Source organism: Aptenodytes forsteri, unplaced genomic scaffold (assembly GCF_000699145.1).
Source record: "Aptenodytes forsteri isolate BGI_AS27 unplaced genomic scaffold, ASM69914v1 Scaffold15, whole genome shotgun sequence".
In the NCBI taxonomy this organism is placed as follows: domain Eukaryota; kingdom Metazoa; phylum Chordata; class Aves; order Sphenisciformes; family Spheniscidae; genus Aptenodytes; species Aptenodytes forsteri.
Genome location: NW_008795129.1, coordinates 14169320 through 14186181, shown reverse-complemented (window position 1 = coordinate 14186181; position 16862 = coordinate 14169320). Strand labels below are relative to the sequence as shown.

Sequence of the window (16862 nt, the reverse complement as noted above, 5' to 3'; positions counted from 1 at the left end):
AACACAAGCTTTTTTCAGCTGCCATCAGCCATGGTTGTGCCCTAATGCAGGAGGTATGATCTGGCAAATGTGGTCCCACGTACATCCTAGGGAGCTCTTTCCAAATGTGCGTGGAGCACACCCTGGTCCAGACAGCAGTGTGACAAACTATCCTGAGAGGTAGCGATACCCACTAAGTCTCATGGAACGTGAAGTTTGAGCCAACTCAAGAATAAGGCAGGGTTTTTTGACATTTAATTTTGGCTCCATGGATTTTGTTTGTTTGCTTTGTAGTGCCTTTAGGATAATTTTGGATTCAAAATGGCTTTCTGGACAGATGTTTCTCCAAAACTTAACTGTATCATTCAGAAACTTCTCAGCCTTCATTGAGATTAAATTTCTTTTTGAGAAGTGAAAATGTTTCCATTTTTTTCAGCAGCTTACTCCCAATTTTTCCTCCTTGCTTCCTCCCATCTGTTATGAGATATTTAATGGCCATCTTTAAAATTGTAAAGGGAAAAATTGTAAAAAAATTGTAAAAAATTGTGAAAAGAAATTGTGAAAACTGTAATCCCCTGCCTTTCTTTTTAAATCAACATGAGATCAATCCCATGAAAAACCTAGAAAACACCAAACAACAATGAACATTTTCACTTCATTTCCTGGTTTATAAAAGAAAAAAGTTAATATGGAAAATAATGAGTATTTCGCATTCAGTCCTCTGCAGCAGCTCACAAAAGCAGTCCCTCAAATCCTAATGAGCAGCAAAGACTGAGATCAGCCCACAATTTAGCTCAAGGCCCACAGGACCGTTGTTTGTGTACCTCCCTCCCATCTATACCTAAATGGGAAGCTACGGCCTTGTGCTAACAGTGTTATACCAGACTGGGCCATTACTGTAAACTACTTTGGTGTTTCAATAGAATAGAGACAGTAATGCAACAGTTTATGCACATGTGATGGATGGAAACTCAAGGTTAAATAGAGTAACACAGCCATCACTCTCCAGCTTATATTAGGAACTAGAGCAGAAAAGTGAGGGAGGAAACAGAAAAGAATTATTTTTAAATCAACAGAAAACGCCCACAAGGCTGACTGAAACGGAGGGGCAGAAGAATTGAGAATATTTAGCTTTAGTACTTCACACAAAAGAGTATTTCCCTACATTTTGGTTTTACAATTTTAATCTTGAAATACTGCCTGTGTTTTTCTGCAAAACTGTGTTTAACCACTTTTCTCTCCACCTGCAAACCCATCAGGATTATAACCTTTGAAAGACATTCCAGCCCATTAACAGAGTGAACACATGTAGCTGAGGCTGGTTTGTAGCCAACTGGCATGTTGCAATGCAGAGAGGTAGCAAGTAACACCTGAATTCTAGCCATCTCCTCATTTCAGTCCAGATATATTAAAGGTGATGTGGAGTCCTGCATCCAGATCCTAAAAATGGTAACAAACATTGTCACCTAACCTCATTTCTGCCTCCTGTTACCACACAAGCACTAGAACATCTTCCCAAACATGCCTCCAGTCTTCCTTCCACTCCTGCTGAGTCTTATAACTCAATACTCTGCAGAATAAGGTCAATCTTTAACATCATCAGCTCAAGAAAAATGGATAAAAGTAACTCACCACAAAGTGAAGCTCCTGCCCCAAAACTCCACCATTCTCAGGGCCTATCCTCAACTCAGTGTGCTAGAAGATTCCTAAAGAGCTTTTTCACTACCTTTACTTCATTAACCTCCCTGTTCTAATCAGAAAGCACCAACCCACCATGCAGAAATTACTCTGATGCCATTCCCATCCAAAATTGGAAGCAGCCGTTCTGCAGCACTCATAAGAAAGACCTTTCCTAGCTCAGTTATGCAGGTCTGACCCTGCATCCCCCTCTCCAAAGAGCAGTCCCTAATCACATGCATCATGTTCAGCCAAAATTTACTATTCTTACACATCCTGAATAGCACTTTACTTCACCAGCTTAACTGCTAAAAGCATGACTTCTCACTGGGAATAAAGCTACTGCAATATGGCCCACTGTAGAGCTGAGGTTGTACTGGGTACTGCAAGCACACTGATATTTGCCCACACTGAGATGGTGATAATTTCATGTTTGTTTCCCTCATTTTCTCTAATGGATGTCACCAAGATCCTTCTCAGAAGTGGACAACAGTGACAGAGGTGAATAGATGATGAACGTCATTAAAATATTCATGACAGGCTTCATAGTCTGTCCTGATATCTTTTTCTGCATTTGCCCACACTGAGATGGTGATAATTTCATGTTTGTTTCCCTCATTTTCTCTAATGGATGTCACCAAGATCCTTCTCAGAAGTGGACAACAGTGACAGAGGTGAATAGATGATGAACGTCATTAAAATATTCATGACAGGCTTCATAGTCTGTCCTGATATCTTTTTCTGCTCCATCATAGGAAATGATACTTTCTGCTCCATCATAGGAAATAAGACTATATATATCAAAAAAAAAAAAAGGCTTGCAGTTATACACAGAGAAATAAACTATGCTGTTTATAGACAGCAGCGTCAGATTGAAATATGACAGACAATTGGAACACGCTTGGAACCAAAGCGTGATTGAAGTGCTCACCACGGTCCCTGGTTGGCTGGCATGTACAAGCGCACGCACGTGTGTGTGTGCACGCGCGTGCGTGTGTGTGCATGTGTGTATGTGGTTCAGGTTTTGTTTTAAACGTATCTTCTTTTACTAAACATTAAATTATTTCCCAAGAAATAAAAAGCTATGTACACTGTAATTATCTACAGTAGGCCTTCGGCATCCTCGCTATTCACATGCACGGGGTTTGGGCTGCATTCATAAACTCAGGCATGCTACTTCATTGCTTGTGGTGCTGTCCCCTCCAGCCAATCTACAGTCCAAGGAACACTGACGTGTGTGTTTGCTCTGATTTTTTTTTCCTTTCTCAGCAGTCAACAGTGCCAGAGGGTGACTGAAACTAAAAGCAATTAAAAGACGCAAGATCCTGCAAAAAGCTGAGACATGCATGTCATTGGAAAGCAAAGGCTGTTGGCATGTTACAGAGCCTGGTCCAAGAACCCAGCCTGAGCCCTCTGGCAGGATGAAGTAGCTGATTCATGACTTATTTTGAAAAGGACTGAAAAGGGTCAACTTACCTACAACATGTTGCCTAAGGTACTATACCTACCTGTTGGATTTGAATACTTAATTCCCATTCTGTATTTAATAGGAGGCTGGTATTCAAATCCATTCGTGGTTTTTTCTTTCTAATCTGATGAGTATTTCCTAAATATGAAGAACCCCTGCTATTTATGAATGCAGCCCTGGTAAACAGGAAAAGCCCACCCCATCCCCTCCCAAATGATAATAATGACATATAACTCTTTCTTTTTTCATAATAATAATAATAACAATAATAATTACAAATAAAAAGTCAGAAATGTTGTAGATCAAGTGGATTCTCAGTATTAAACACTAGTGCAGTTGGGGATTTCCTTTGTGCTTTCACTGTTGGCAATTGTTGAGATGCTTCCTGTGGAGGAGAAAATGGAGAACAGAGTCAGTGCAGTGGCTTCAACAGTTTGGTCTATATTGCTTCTCACTCCTTCTTACGATGTGCTTGTGTAAGTGTAAAGACAGAAAAGGTTCTTAAAAGTAACACATCATTTTTTGTATTTGCAATAAGCATGGAGCATGCAGAAAACCTGTTACTACAGCTCAGTTGACCAGCAGTAAGCTCATTAAGTTATTAGGGACATAGTCACTTATAATGATAGCACATCAACAGTGTAAGCTTGGCTCAGCTGATTCTTCTGAGGGTTCAGGGAATTTGGGACCCCTCCACAGGAGAGACAGGGTCATGAGCAGGCATAGCTGTGAGCCACAGCCATTACTAACTCCTATATACCTATTGCTGTTTCCAGGTTCCTACCCTGGTCATGTAACACTGTGAGAAAAGGTGAAAAACTGTAAGAAAAACTCCCTGTTACCATGTTGCAGAGAGAGATTTTTTTCCCCTACCTCAGTGCCTCAGACCCTGCTTGTACCTGGGGTCACAGTCACTGCCTCTCCTAATACCCCAATAACCAACATCCTCACCCAGACTGTGAAACAAGCTCCAGCTGAGGGCTGTCTCTCACCCATCACTCGCGTGTCCAGCTCTTTGTCCATCAGCTCCTCAGGGTCTGTGAACTCACTAAGAGTTATTTTGGGGGCATTTTCACTTTGGCTGACAGAGCCAATCATTTCCTGCTCCTTGTCATGCTGAACTTGGGCATAGATGTTAATCCAAGGGATTTTCCTGTGCAGGAAATGAAAATGAGAGGTTATATTTTGTAACACAGGGATCCTTGGCATGTCATTGATTAATCAGACCAATTAAACTGAGACCAATCCCACAAATGCAGCACTGGCAGTGATGCAAACTATCAGCTCTCAGAATGGTGAAAGCACCACCGTGATGGTCAGCTCTGAAAATGCCATTAGCACCCACTAATTCCAACACGAGTCTAAAGCTACCCCAAATCTCAGGCCACTGCCTTCCTATCCTGTGCCCAAAGGCTCCTCCAGCTGTAAACCTAAATGTTCCGGTCCTGCCCTTTTAAACGAGAAGGTGTGCACACAGTGGACACTGTGCACCCAGTTCAGAGAGCAGCAATCAACTAAGTACAATCAGCTGCAATTGCCAGCTCCCTCAGTATTTATTACATGATCAGCGGTGCATTAGAAACCAAAAGTAAAAATCAATTTGAGCACTACTATCAACTGAGAAAAGAATTACTAGGCTGGTTTCTATCAACAGGCCCACACTGACTCAGTAGGAATTGCCACATCAGAAAAAGTTATAAAGAATTGGTCCTGCCTTGGAGTACAGAAAGGATTTGGACCTCATAACCCCCACCCAAAGTCTATTTGTTACCATTTCATTGAAAAAACAGTTTGCCATGCTACGGATCATACAAGCCTGCAGGTACTTATTTTCCCTTGCTGCTCAGGAAGCCAAGAAAGTGAAGGGATTATTCCTTCTTCCTTCTTCCAAGAGAAGTTAACTTGGACTGCTAGAACGATATCCTTGAAAGTCAGTTAGTTAGACAGATAGTTAGATAGGCCTAAACAGATAGATAGATAGTAATCCCTGGGGGAATGCAAGTTTAAAATGAGAACTGAAAAGCAATGTGTTAAGCACCGTGGGGGTGGCTAGGACCATCTGCGTGTTGTTGCCTGTTGGAAGGTGACTGACTCTTTTTTCTAATGCCCTTAAAAGGACTCTGTGCCATGCAGTCCTGCTAAAATAAGGAAAATTCAGAGAATTTTTTCAGTTCCTTAAAGCACACAGGAGAGAGAAAGAAGATGTGTTCAAAAGAGGCTATATAAAATGCCATCTCTTTATGCTAACCTGTCTGCTGTTGGATATGTCAGAGACTGAAAGCAGTGGAAATTGTCTCAACTCTAATGAATTCAATAGACCTATACTGATTTCACTCCAGTGAAGTTCTGACCTCAAGCGACTTGTGCTATTGGCTTGATTTGGCATTCTGTTCTTAACCAGCAGCAAGTCAGGACATATTTAGGATGTTTAGCAGCAGTTAACAAACTTCATGTTCTTCTCCCTTTCTTCTACCCTCTCTTTCTAACCTTCAGACATGCCTTACAGATCACTAGAAGACATAAGCACTACACAGGGAATGCACACATTGGATGAGAGAGGACAAATGCACTCCCATAGGATTTAAGTACCCAGAATATGACTGGAGGTGTGTAGAGATGTGGACATGAGAACATGCCTGGAGATACTGGAAGACTTAGTTTCGCTTTCAAACAATGCAATGGTAGAGAAGTGATAGTCTTCTGAGCTTTGAGAGGAAAGGTGAGAGAAGTTCTTTAGAGTTATGAGGCAGAGAGCCTCCAGGTACTTCAGAGAGTTAGGGAAAAAAGAACTGAGACAGCTGTACATATGTGCATCCATACACACATAGCTAATCCTGCTGTGCCTCCCAGCACAGACACAGGTGGCCACAACGTCCCACCGCACATCTCTTGAGCACACACACACACTCCTGCACTCCTGTCCCAGGACACATACACACAGACTGCCCTATTGCCCCACTATTACTCACCACCCATACACACATAGTATTGACCTGCCATATGCTCAATCTCCCAGAAAAGAAACAACCTTTTTACAGATTATTTCCCTACTTTTCCCCCTTCCTTCCTTTTCCACCCAGATCTCCTCAACAAGCATCTCTCTGGCAGCAGTGTTTAACATGCCCACTGAGTCTATAACTTGATGGACTCATAATAAGGAGTCTGTGTGCAAATCAGCAAAGCACTGATTCTATAAATTTTTAGAATTAAAAATTCATGCAGGCCCATGCTCTCCCCACAACGTTTTCCTGTAAGCAGCAGTTCTGTATTCAGGCTGGGATCGCCGTTAATCAGAAAAGTACATATTGCTAATGGACCTCTGCATCACTGAGAGCTAGAGGAAAGCTTTTGTTTTCACCTCCTTTTTCCATTAAGAATTGTTGCATGCTCTCACTTCTGATCCATTAAGCCAGAGGTTTTAGACAGCTGAAAAGTTGCTTTCCGTTCTGAAAAATCAAGCTGAGGATACTCTGGGTATCTGACTCAATCCTAAACTTTGTCAGTTTGACAAGGGTTTGTCCTCTTTGGGACAGAGCAGTTAAGAGGGGACAGCAAGCTGATGAGCTTTGGGCTAAGCAAAACTGATGCTTTAACCACCTTCCCCCTCATCCCCAATTTGTAATGCGTTCAATTTTCACACAGATTTTAACAAGGCAGGGTCTTCCCAGCCCTGGAGCACAGCACAAGGCTGATGGCTGCTATGCTCAAGGCTCAGGATGCTTAAGTAGTACAAGAGTCAGTTTTATGAGCTGTAGTAGCATAACATGACCTGGAGACTGCCAAAGCGAAGTGGATTACCAAGCTCCTTACTGCTCTCTGGCAGCCAGAATATACAGATCCTTCTTCCTGGTAACTGATCCCTGACCACAGAGTCAAAGACATTAGGCCAAACCTAAGAAATCACCTCACCAAGACACAGAAGAAAGCACGTCTTACAAAGAGTTGTACCTACATCTTGACACATCTCCCAGAGAGACTTCTTTGCCCTCCTCATCCTACATTTGGGAATGAGAGAAATCATCAGCTGCCTCCCCAGCACATTATTAAATCAATGCCTTAAACAAGTCCCATGCCCATTTCCCCATTCATCTGGGAAGCTGTATTCCACCTCACAGAAGCAGAGAGAGGGCTTCAGACTGCAACAAGCAAGGCACGCTGAAGACCTGGAAATCTGCACCTGAGCAGATTCACACACATGGGTTCTCTGGAAATTGTCCTGGGCCACTGAAGTCAGTGGGAGCTTGGTAACAGATCTTGGTGTGCACAGGAACAAGCACTAGAAGCAGTGCCACCCACTGATTTTGACAATGGTTAATGAAAGAGGTTAGAAACGAGGGGAACTTTAAACCTGGAGACTAGGATACACACCTGTCTTATCATTCCATTTTGAATATTGTTTGTATCCCACTAACATCATTAGAGAGTACTAGCCTTACCTTGGGCTGCAGAAAAGCTGGAGAGAGAAACATATAGTTAGAATCTGGACAGGGAAAGCTCCAGCTTCACAATTTGAAGGAACTACTCATATCCAGAGTCAGGCTCAGCTTCTGCTTCTAATACAGTATTTTGCCACTGGGCAGGATCTGGGCACATAGACCATTTAACACAGTAAGTACTGTACTGAATGCAAAGTTCCTCCTAAGGAGCTCCATCTGCCTAAAATATATTTTCATAAGGCAGCCCTTCAGCAAACAGGCCATTCTTATCCCATATTTTGTTTCATAGCTTGCAGCAGCAAAGTGCCATAGGCCACCACAGGTCCTGCCTGCTGCCTGGAAGCAAAAGGTTTATATTAACATCTGGCAAAGAAAATCTCAGCACAGATTCCCAAAGGCATTTTGATGCTTACCACAAACCTTTCTGGCTTTGAGTCTCCCTCCCTTAACGTAATCACACCTGTTCCTCTGCAAGACTAAACTATTCACTTTGGAACATACAAATAAGATACTCTTGCACTAAGGCAGTTGGCCAGATGGATATAGACTGTATGAAGACATCCATTGTGACTTTTTACTAAGTCTGCATTGCGTAGCTCAGTACTCGGTGAGCACACAGGGTACTGTTTCTGGTCTGCGGTTCAAACAAATCTGCTGAAGCAGTTCACAGCTTGATTTCTGAGCTCTTGGTGAGCTTTCAGAGCACCAGGTTTGTGGTGGAACGGCAGTAGATGGTCTTCTCTATACATATGAGAAATAGGGAACTATACTGGTCTAAGCCTTAGGCCAGCATAACTCGCTTTACATCTGCAATCCAGGCACTGCTCTGCCTAGATTGCCTGTAAACCACCCAGTGTCTCCTTCTCCCATCCCCCAAAGTTTCTCAACTTACCTCTTGAATTTGTAGATTAAAAAAACAGCCAAGCCTACAAACACCACAGACAACAACATCAGCATCGCCGAACTGCTATGACCTGTGCTGGAATCAACAAGGGGTGCTGCAGGAGGAAAGGCAGAGCATTATATTTACAAGATATTATTAGGGAACACATAACTACCAGAGTGTTGAGCTCAACTCTGTCTTTGCCACATCTGCTTTATCACCGCTGCATGGTGGATACTGTTTTCAGCAAGACCAATCGGTAGGAAACAAATTGACTCTCTTGTCCTTTGAAAGCCAAAGACAGCGCAGTCTAACATCTCCTAGCGAAAAGGCACAGCAAGCCATGCTTAGCTGAATGGCTGACCACTCCTGTGTTAACACTCTGGGCTATTTCTTTTCAGGCGTTTCCAAGGACTGGAGTGGAAATGAAACTTGTGAGGTGTGGCTTAATGCACGTCTATTCCCCTTTGGAGATGCTACCTCAGAGCATCCATGAGCAGCATGACTCCCATCTTCCAAGGACATGTGTCTGTCTCACATGTGACAGCGATCCAGTCTTGTGAGAAGCCTCAAGGTTCATCCTTGTATTGGACCTTACAGACTTTTTAACTGAGTCAGTTTTCATCATGTAGAGGAGCCCAAAGCAGTAATCCTGGACCCAAGCACGCACTACATTATAACATTTTGGAGATTTGATCCATCTATCCTTGACATTTTGGGTGGGCTAAATAAAGTGTATTACTATATCTTGTTTATGCAGCTATTCCCACAGCTCATCGGAGCAGACCATCTTAATAGCCTGAGCACTGTGCTGAGAATCAAGAGTCTGATGAGAAGTCTCTAATGATGCGCAAATGATAAACAGCAGCTGAGTACTTCTCAGTCTGCATAAATATTTGGTTTTGGTTTTTTACTGTTCTCTATTCTTTTTCTGTCACCCAGAAGATGGGAACAAAGTCCATGCAAATAGAGTCACTTCTGGTTCCATCGCCAAGTTTCCACACCTGTGTCTGACCCTGACAGTATTCTGCTTCTACTACTTATACAGACTCTTTCGTGAAAAAGAACTGACTGTCATTTCACCTGAGTCAAAATATTATGGGAACAGTCATGAAACAAATGCAGCACCCCCACTGGGTGTGTGTGCGAGAACAGTTGAGCACTGTAAGCTAAATCCACGCTTTCCGGTGTCTTACTAGAACAAACGCACATTCTGAACCTGGAGACTGCAGATATTTGGATCTCATTCCCAGTTTTACAAATTAATTCATTCCAGCCTACTCCTACTAACATCTGACTCTCATCCCCAAACAACAGTCAGAGAGTGAAGGCAAAAAGGCATTAGCTGTAGGATAGGTCATGAGCCTTGGTTTAGCCCAGCTCTTGGCTCTCTGAGATTCTCATGAAAAGAAGCTGAAGTGTATTATCCTGGGACATGAATCCCAATCTTTCGGAGAGGCTATCAGCAATGACACATGCACAAGATCCCACATTTCAGATAATTGCAAGGGCAGCCATAAAAAGCAAGGGCAAAAATAAATCTATCCTCTCCTCTGTAGTCATCACTCTGTAGTCATCTCAGCAGTAGCTGAGAGCTTCATACTAGGGTGGTTTAAAGCAAAGGGGGTGATGAAGCTTAAAGTGACTATTCACTACCCTGCGAAAATGGAGATAGGTAGCATTGAAAGTTAAATAAATTCTAATTTGTAGAAGTCAATATTCAGGCATGTATTCCCTGTAAGAGGCCTAGATCTTCTTTTCATGAGTACTTTGTCCCTATAAAGCTTCTTGGCTAGCCATAACATTAACAAGCTCTTTGCAATAAGGATTTGATCCAATATCCATGAAAGTTAGTAATGCTCCCACTGAATTCCACAGGTGCCCAATGAGGGCTTAATAGAACACCATTCACCTGATTTTCTAAAACGCCTGAAAAATATCAATGCACTTGTTAGTTAAGCCATAGGGAACTCTTAAAAGGTACTTTTAATACTTGTACAAACTGGTGCATGAAGATGCCACTGCTGGATTCTGTTTTTAACACTACCTGCTTCTACCACAGAAAATGGCTCAATACAATCAGTCCTACATATCCCAGTAGCACATACCAAACTGTGAGTGCTCGAATGTAGACTGGTTCTCCTGGAGTTGTCTGAAGCCTCAAGAGAACCACAGCTATGCATTTGACTCCACACTCACCTAATGTTAACTGAGTAACATACACAATGACTTCAACACCAGGCTTCAGTTCAAACTGGACCAGGTTCTGGTTGAGAGCATTAAAAAGGATTTCTACTACCTGATGAAATAATAAGAGATACACGTAGTTACAATATAGAAGACAGCAAGCTCTGGAGAACATTCAGGACTGCAGGTAGCCTATGAATGGTAACTAACATCTCTTACTGGCTTCAGGAAGAGAAGGGAAATGACAGACTGAGGAAGCGGAGAGAAACATGTACATGTGCTTTAGATGGAACTGTGTGTTACTGCATGCAAGTCTCTACAGGACTTTTGAGATTCACGGAGTGTTATTATAGCTCTCCTGGGAAGCAAACCAAGAAAGGTGGCAATTTTTTTTTTCTTTTTTGTGGGGGTAGGGGAGGAAGGAAAAGAACTAAGGATCTTTTCACCCTCCACAATGTCCTGTGAGTTTGATCTAATGCACTTGGAAACCACTGACATATTGGCCTTTCATTGGTGGATGATGGAACTGAGTTAGGTAGTCCAGCCTAGTAACACTTCTTTACTCACATTGATTCAAGACAATCCTAGTCATGTAGCTCCTGTTTAAATAGGCTGAGACAATCCAGTTTTGAAGATTAATGGCAAACTTGCCATATTTCTCCTTCATTTAGAAGAGGGGCCTTGGACTGGAGTTTACTCATAGCTCAGCAACCCAGCTATGATGTGTCATTTGGTTGCTTCAGAGCACATACTTGGCGTGTCACACTGGAGCCTGAGTTTGTTAATGCCTGGTCTCCCTAGAGTAGTTCTGATGGTAGGGCACAGCTACTGAGTGGTTCTGATGGCCTACTCTCCAGGGCAGAGCTCCTCAAGCAGAAGCCAACAACAGGTGCCAAAGTAGAACTGAGTGGACCATCAAATAAAGTTAGAGCACTAGAGCTTCAGGCCTTATGATCAGCTAGTCAGAAAACTAATCTGAGATGTCTGCATAATACTGATATATGAAATATTGACACAACACCTTGTTCAGAGGGAATTCTAATATGGGTAGATCCTACTGAACAGGATGGAAATGACTCCAAGAAAATCCCTCCAAAAAGCCTTCCAAACCTTCCCACCAAAATGCATCTCTTCCGCACACTCACCACCATAAATTTAAGAGGCCAGCTTTGCTAGCTTCCTAGGACAAGTGTACTACTCAGAGGGTACTGACTTTGCTCAGTGGGTGACAAGAGCTTCCACAGAATTCAGCCCTCTGAATTATTTAATGTTTGATCACAGAAGAGTTACTCCTCTAAGAGTTACTTGGAGATGAGCTCACACATAGCTTGCACACGGTAAAAATGCTGCATACAAGAACATTAGCTAGAGCTAAGCAGCATTTCCAGCAGTACTTCACTCCTTTGCCTTTATAGAGCTGATTTAATTACTTGGTAATTCTAGCATGAAAGCTTCAGCAGACTAGTGCTGTTGTTCCTAGCTCTTCCCTTGCCTGCATATCACTGTTGCTATTCATCACTGTAATTACCTATTTATCTAAATGGATGGATATTGTAACTTCCAAATATAGTTTGCACACACCATTCGCTGCTGCAGAAAAAAGAGGTCTTGTTCCAGTGATATATGAGTTGAAGAGCCTGATTTATTTTTAGTAAACCTCAGTATATTATCTTGCTGCTTTGGCCTCTGTCTATCAGCATTCCTCCAGGTGTAGGGGGAGTACATATTCAAGGTTCCTTTGGCCATAACTACTGTAATAAGGACACACTACTGATCTAGGAAGAACCACTGCTGGTAGACTGTGACGTATCTCAGTGACATATTAGAAAAGCCCATTTTTCCTCTGAAAATCATTTTCCTTAATGCCATAAACTATACTGCCACAGTCCCAGATGCATCCAGTTCCATCAGACTTATTGTAAGTCATTTCCAATGCTGCACAAGTTAAGGGCCCCATCTGCAAAGGGTATGATAGGAATGAATGTTCCATGAATCCTTCTTTCCTTACTTGCTCCAGATCAGCCTCACTGCTTTTCCTCCTCTCTGTCGTGTTTTTATGGGGCAGTATGAAGAGTTCAGCAGAAGTAGGCAGCCCAGAAAATACAGCTACCAAGATCTGTTCATCAGGGATACCAGTCACCTAAAAGAAAAGTAAAAAGGAGGTCTCTAGCTGCTATTCTGTTACTGATGTTTCCATTCACTATGGGAAACTGTGCTCCCATCAAATTGTTATTTGCCAGTTCCACTGTAGGTGTTGTGGTCCTAATGAGCTGTTCTGCCCATTTGATGGGTCAGAAATGGAGGTTCTGCTAATGATTCACTCTACTTCATTTCTAGAAGTAAATGTAGGCTTAACAACACCCCTGAAGCCAAAGACCTCAACCCAAAGTGAAAACCTACAGTGTCTCCAGATCTGAATTTTCCATATAGTCCTTCTCACTACAAAAGAATGACCCAAAGTCAGATCCAGAGAGTCTGGCTCAGAGTGACCACTGGAAAGTATGCAACCAACAGGGACATATGAAGAAAATTGCCTGCAGTCACCTCCTAGTATCAGGTTATGGGATCCACATTTGCCATACATGAATAACTTAACGTCTCCAGCGGGAGACTTTTTACTACTGGGGCTGATCAGGAGGGCTGTACTAGGAACTGCTCAGTTTGCTGAACCAAGAGTCAGTTCCACACGTGATTCTTACAACTGTCTTCAGCATGACCTGCCCCCTGAGGCTACTGCCCTCTCTCCCCAAATCCAAGCTTGCATCCTCAGTAGGGCAGGAAGCCTCTCCTCCCTCAGAAACTCTCTGCTCTATGAAGCTAACCCCAGTAGCTCCCTGGTCCTACCCCACCTCAAGTTCCTTGGCCTCATTCCTGAACTGAAATATATCAATGGGACAGCCCATTCCTGGTGATCCGTCCTATAAGCATAGGCCACAGGTTGCAACCAAATAGTCACAAAAGGATATACAAGCAAGCACTTCTACATGATTTCTACTGTTGTCTGTAACCATTCATAGTTACAACCTAATTAATTTTTTTTTTTCTGCAAGCTTGACTCTGAATACAGTAAAAGGGAACAACAGTTTAAACAAATGAACTTAGTGTTTTCTCAGGATGGGAAAACAATCAAGGAAACTCTTATAAACTGTGAATTTTGAGTGGGCTGCAGATGAGAAAAGCTGAGCAGGAATGTACTTTCCCTGTAAAAATACTCAGCCTCCATTTCTAAGAACAGCTGTAGCTGAAGCAAAAAAAAGCAAGATACATTTTTGGCAGAATGTAAAAAACACAAAAGCTTGCCTAAATCTATCTCTCCTGATTTCACACAAAACCAAAGTCCCTGGCTATTTGATATCATAAATTATTCTGTCCCCTTTCCTGCAAGAATATGAGTGCTAGTTTACATATTCTAATTAATCCCAAAGGAAGATTCAGTATCTTCCACCCACAGAAGTCTCTCTTTGTCCTGTATTTTAAAGGTAAGTTTATTTTCCCTCTGAATCCTCGGTTTTTGCCCCAGCTGGAAAGGGAGTAGAGCTTTATAACGTTCGCCAGTTGCTACACTTAGCTGCATTAGAAGACTGAGTATCAGGAAGAGGTAAAAATATCCTCCTCATGCATTCAACATACTACAATGTCTGTCGTCTGAGATGAAGTGGATCAGCTGTTTAACAACACACAGCAACACTACCCCAATGTTTGGAGTAGAAAACAGTAGATACTGTAATAACAATTTGGCAAAATAAGAATAATAATGATACTATTACAATCTAGAATTTGTAAAGTTCTCAGGGATATTAAAAGCTAAAAAGCACTACAGAAACATTAATAAAAGCAATTATAGTATTTCCACAAAATTCCCAATATATTTTACCTCTGTAAAAAGATCCAGCGTATTAAGAAGCTTCTCATCAATTTAAAACGATAGCTTCATTACTGCTGTTCTTTCCCATTCTTTTAAGCTAGCATGTTGAAAAAGTACATTTTAACAGCCTAGTCAATGTTAGCACAGACGAGGAAACAGATATTCACCTGTGCTAGAGCTCTCTTGATGACTTTGCCAATGTCTTGTCTCCATTCAGGGATGTCAGGGTTATAGTAGTCCAAGTTGGGCGAAAATGACAGGAGCTGAGATTGGAAATACTCTGGAATAGAAAAACAGTATTTATGAGAAGATTAAATGGGCAGTGTTCAGGGTACAGCCAAGGATGCAGAAGACAACAGGAAGACCATAATTAAATAATCTTAAAGCAAGAGAGAGAGGAAAGGCTGAAGGAAGAAAAAGGGCTGGCTAACATTAAGCAGGACAGAAAGCTTGCAAGGAAAGAATTCTTATAAGGGTTTTTATAAAGGACATTCTGCCCTAATGCCAACTTGTGGCTTTTCCCAGAAGAAATGGAAGCAAGAATGAGAGAGGTGAGAGGATGTCTTCCCTTCATGATGCCTCTGGGCTTTGTAATTTTGCCACTCAACTTCATCAGATTCTGCTTACGAGGAAGTTGACCAGTAAATAAGGCAGCATCTGGCTGAAATTTGGAAGGTCTGTGCAATTGCATGCATTCTGCTCTGCAGAACAAACACTCACTGTAAGTAATGTTTTCAAAAGCAGGTATTATCTGTTTGCTCTCCTGGAGGGAAGCCATGAGTGGTTAATAGCACAACAAATCAGAACCCAGTGGTGCTAATGACTGGCTAATCAAGCAATGGCTATTCAGGAAACACTTTGAAATTACTTCCTAATTGACTGATTGCAAGGAGGAAGAAAAACTTCCTAGACTTCAAATACAGAACAATTTAAATGTTTCTCCAATTCTAAATCTCCCCTCTGGTGTCACCAGAGACCAAGCGTGGAATCCTTATGACAACTGTGCACAATGGATTTGGACCAGTGGGAGGCACAGATCCAGGGTGGGAATCACACTCAGATATAAGTTCTCAGGGTAGAAGATTCTCCTTTCTGTTTCTGGAGATGCGCTGTGCCTCACCTTGAAGCACCTGATCTCCAGACACTTCAAATAAGTACCATTAATCATTTCTAAGAAGGTACTGGTTTTAGATCAAGATAAACCAGCAAAAGTATAAATGAGGAAATCCACAGAATAGCAGGGATGTCCCAGTACAGCATTTATGTTGCATCTTTTGCAAGATCTGTTCTTTCTTTTTAGATGGTGCAGTATTTTTTTACATAAAACAAGCATCAAAGAGAGCAGGGAAACTCTCTCAAGTTCTGAAGGCTTAACCCAGAGCCTGATACATAAAGCCTTTGACTTTTGAACCCTCAGTACCATGTCCAATTTATTTTTTGAGTAAATTCTGGTCTGTTAATCACAATTTGAGAAAACCCTGAATAAATATCCTCTACTGCTAACACCAGAAAGCCATGCCTTCCTGCCTAGAGCCATAATAACACAGGACACAGATTAGGATACAAATTTAGCATGGTGCATGTTTACCAAAGGTGTCACTCATTTATGTACTCAGATTTGAACTGATCACCAGACTGGGGGTCTGGAAGGACTCCTTCCTTAGACCAGGTCAGTCTGCAGCATGGTGCTGCATAGGACTATTTGGACGTTCCAGTTGGATGAATTTCTCTTTGTGATAAAGCCCAAAGCTTTGGTTCTTTTAAATAGAATGGCAAAATTTCTTATAAGGTGTTTAAAAACAGAGAGTGAGGAGCACTCTGTGGGACCTACCGGGACCAAAGATCAAGATCATCTGTGGGGACCCCTCTCAGATACGCTTGATTCAGGTTTATCCCAGAAACTAGTGGAAAGATGCAAGCTTCCCAGAAGTAAACACTGCATTTTGCAATGCTCAAAATGATCAAGTAGAGGGTTACTTATATTTGCTAATAGTAAGTTTGGGTATTACTAAATCATATTAACAAATTATTAAAACCCTTGCATTTCACAGCCAGGCAATCAATAAATATCTATTTAACTGGTTGTTAAATCTGAGCATACAGCTTTCCAGTCACCAGCAGGACATTTATTTATATTTAATTACTGAAACAAGACACACAGTTCAACTACACAGTGCAAGCCAAGTTATTTGAAGCCCAGGTCTCTCAATAAAACTTGCTATCAAAAGAAAAGTTTGCCCTCAAATGCTGGATGCCAATAACTGGATAAGGAAAATGAAGACTAGACCAGGGTGGAAATTATTCTCTGGAGAAATCTCAAAGTCCTGGCCAAAACTGCTGAGAGCGCCCTTCAACTCAGCCTTTATC

At 41.9% G+C, this 16862-nt stretch overlaps 1 protein-coding gene across 1 annotated transcript in view; it reads right to left on the bottom strand.

The window, feature by feature from the left end:
* Positions 1 to 3444: 3444 nt before the first annotated feature.
* The window catches only part of SORCS3 (sortilin related VPS10 domain containing receptor 3), a 214017-nt gene continuing 200599 nt past the window's right edge, over positions 3445 to 16862 (bottom strand). The window contains exons 22-27 of the mRNA XM_019471642.1: positions 14663 to 14775; positions 12639 to 12770; positions 10643 to 10742; positions 8453 to 8558; positions 4117 to 4277; positions 3445 to 3509 (exon numbers count right to left, since the gene is read on the bottom strand). Coding sequence (XP_019327187.1) covers positions 3445 to 3509; positions 4117 to 4277; positions 8453 to 8558; positions 10643 to 10742; positions 12639 to 12770; positions 14663 to 14775 — 677 coding nt within the window. The remainder of the gene's footprint in view (positions 3510 to 4116; positions 4278 to 8452; positions 8559 to 10642; positions 10743 to 12638; positions 12771 to 14662; positions 14776 to 16862) is intronic.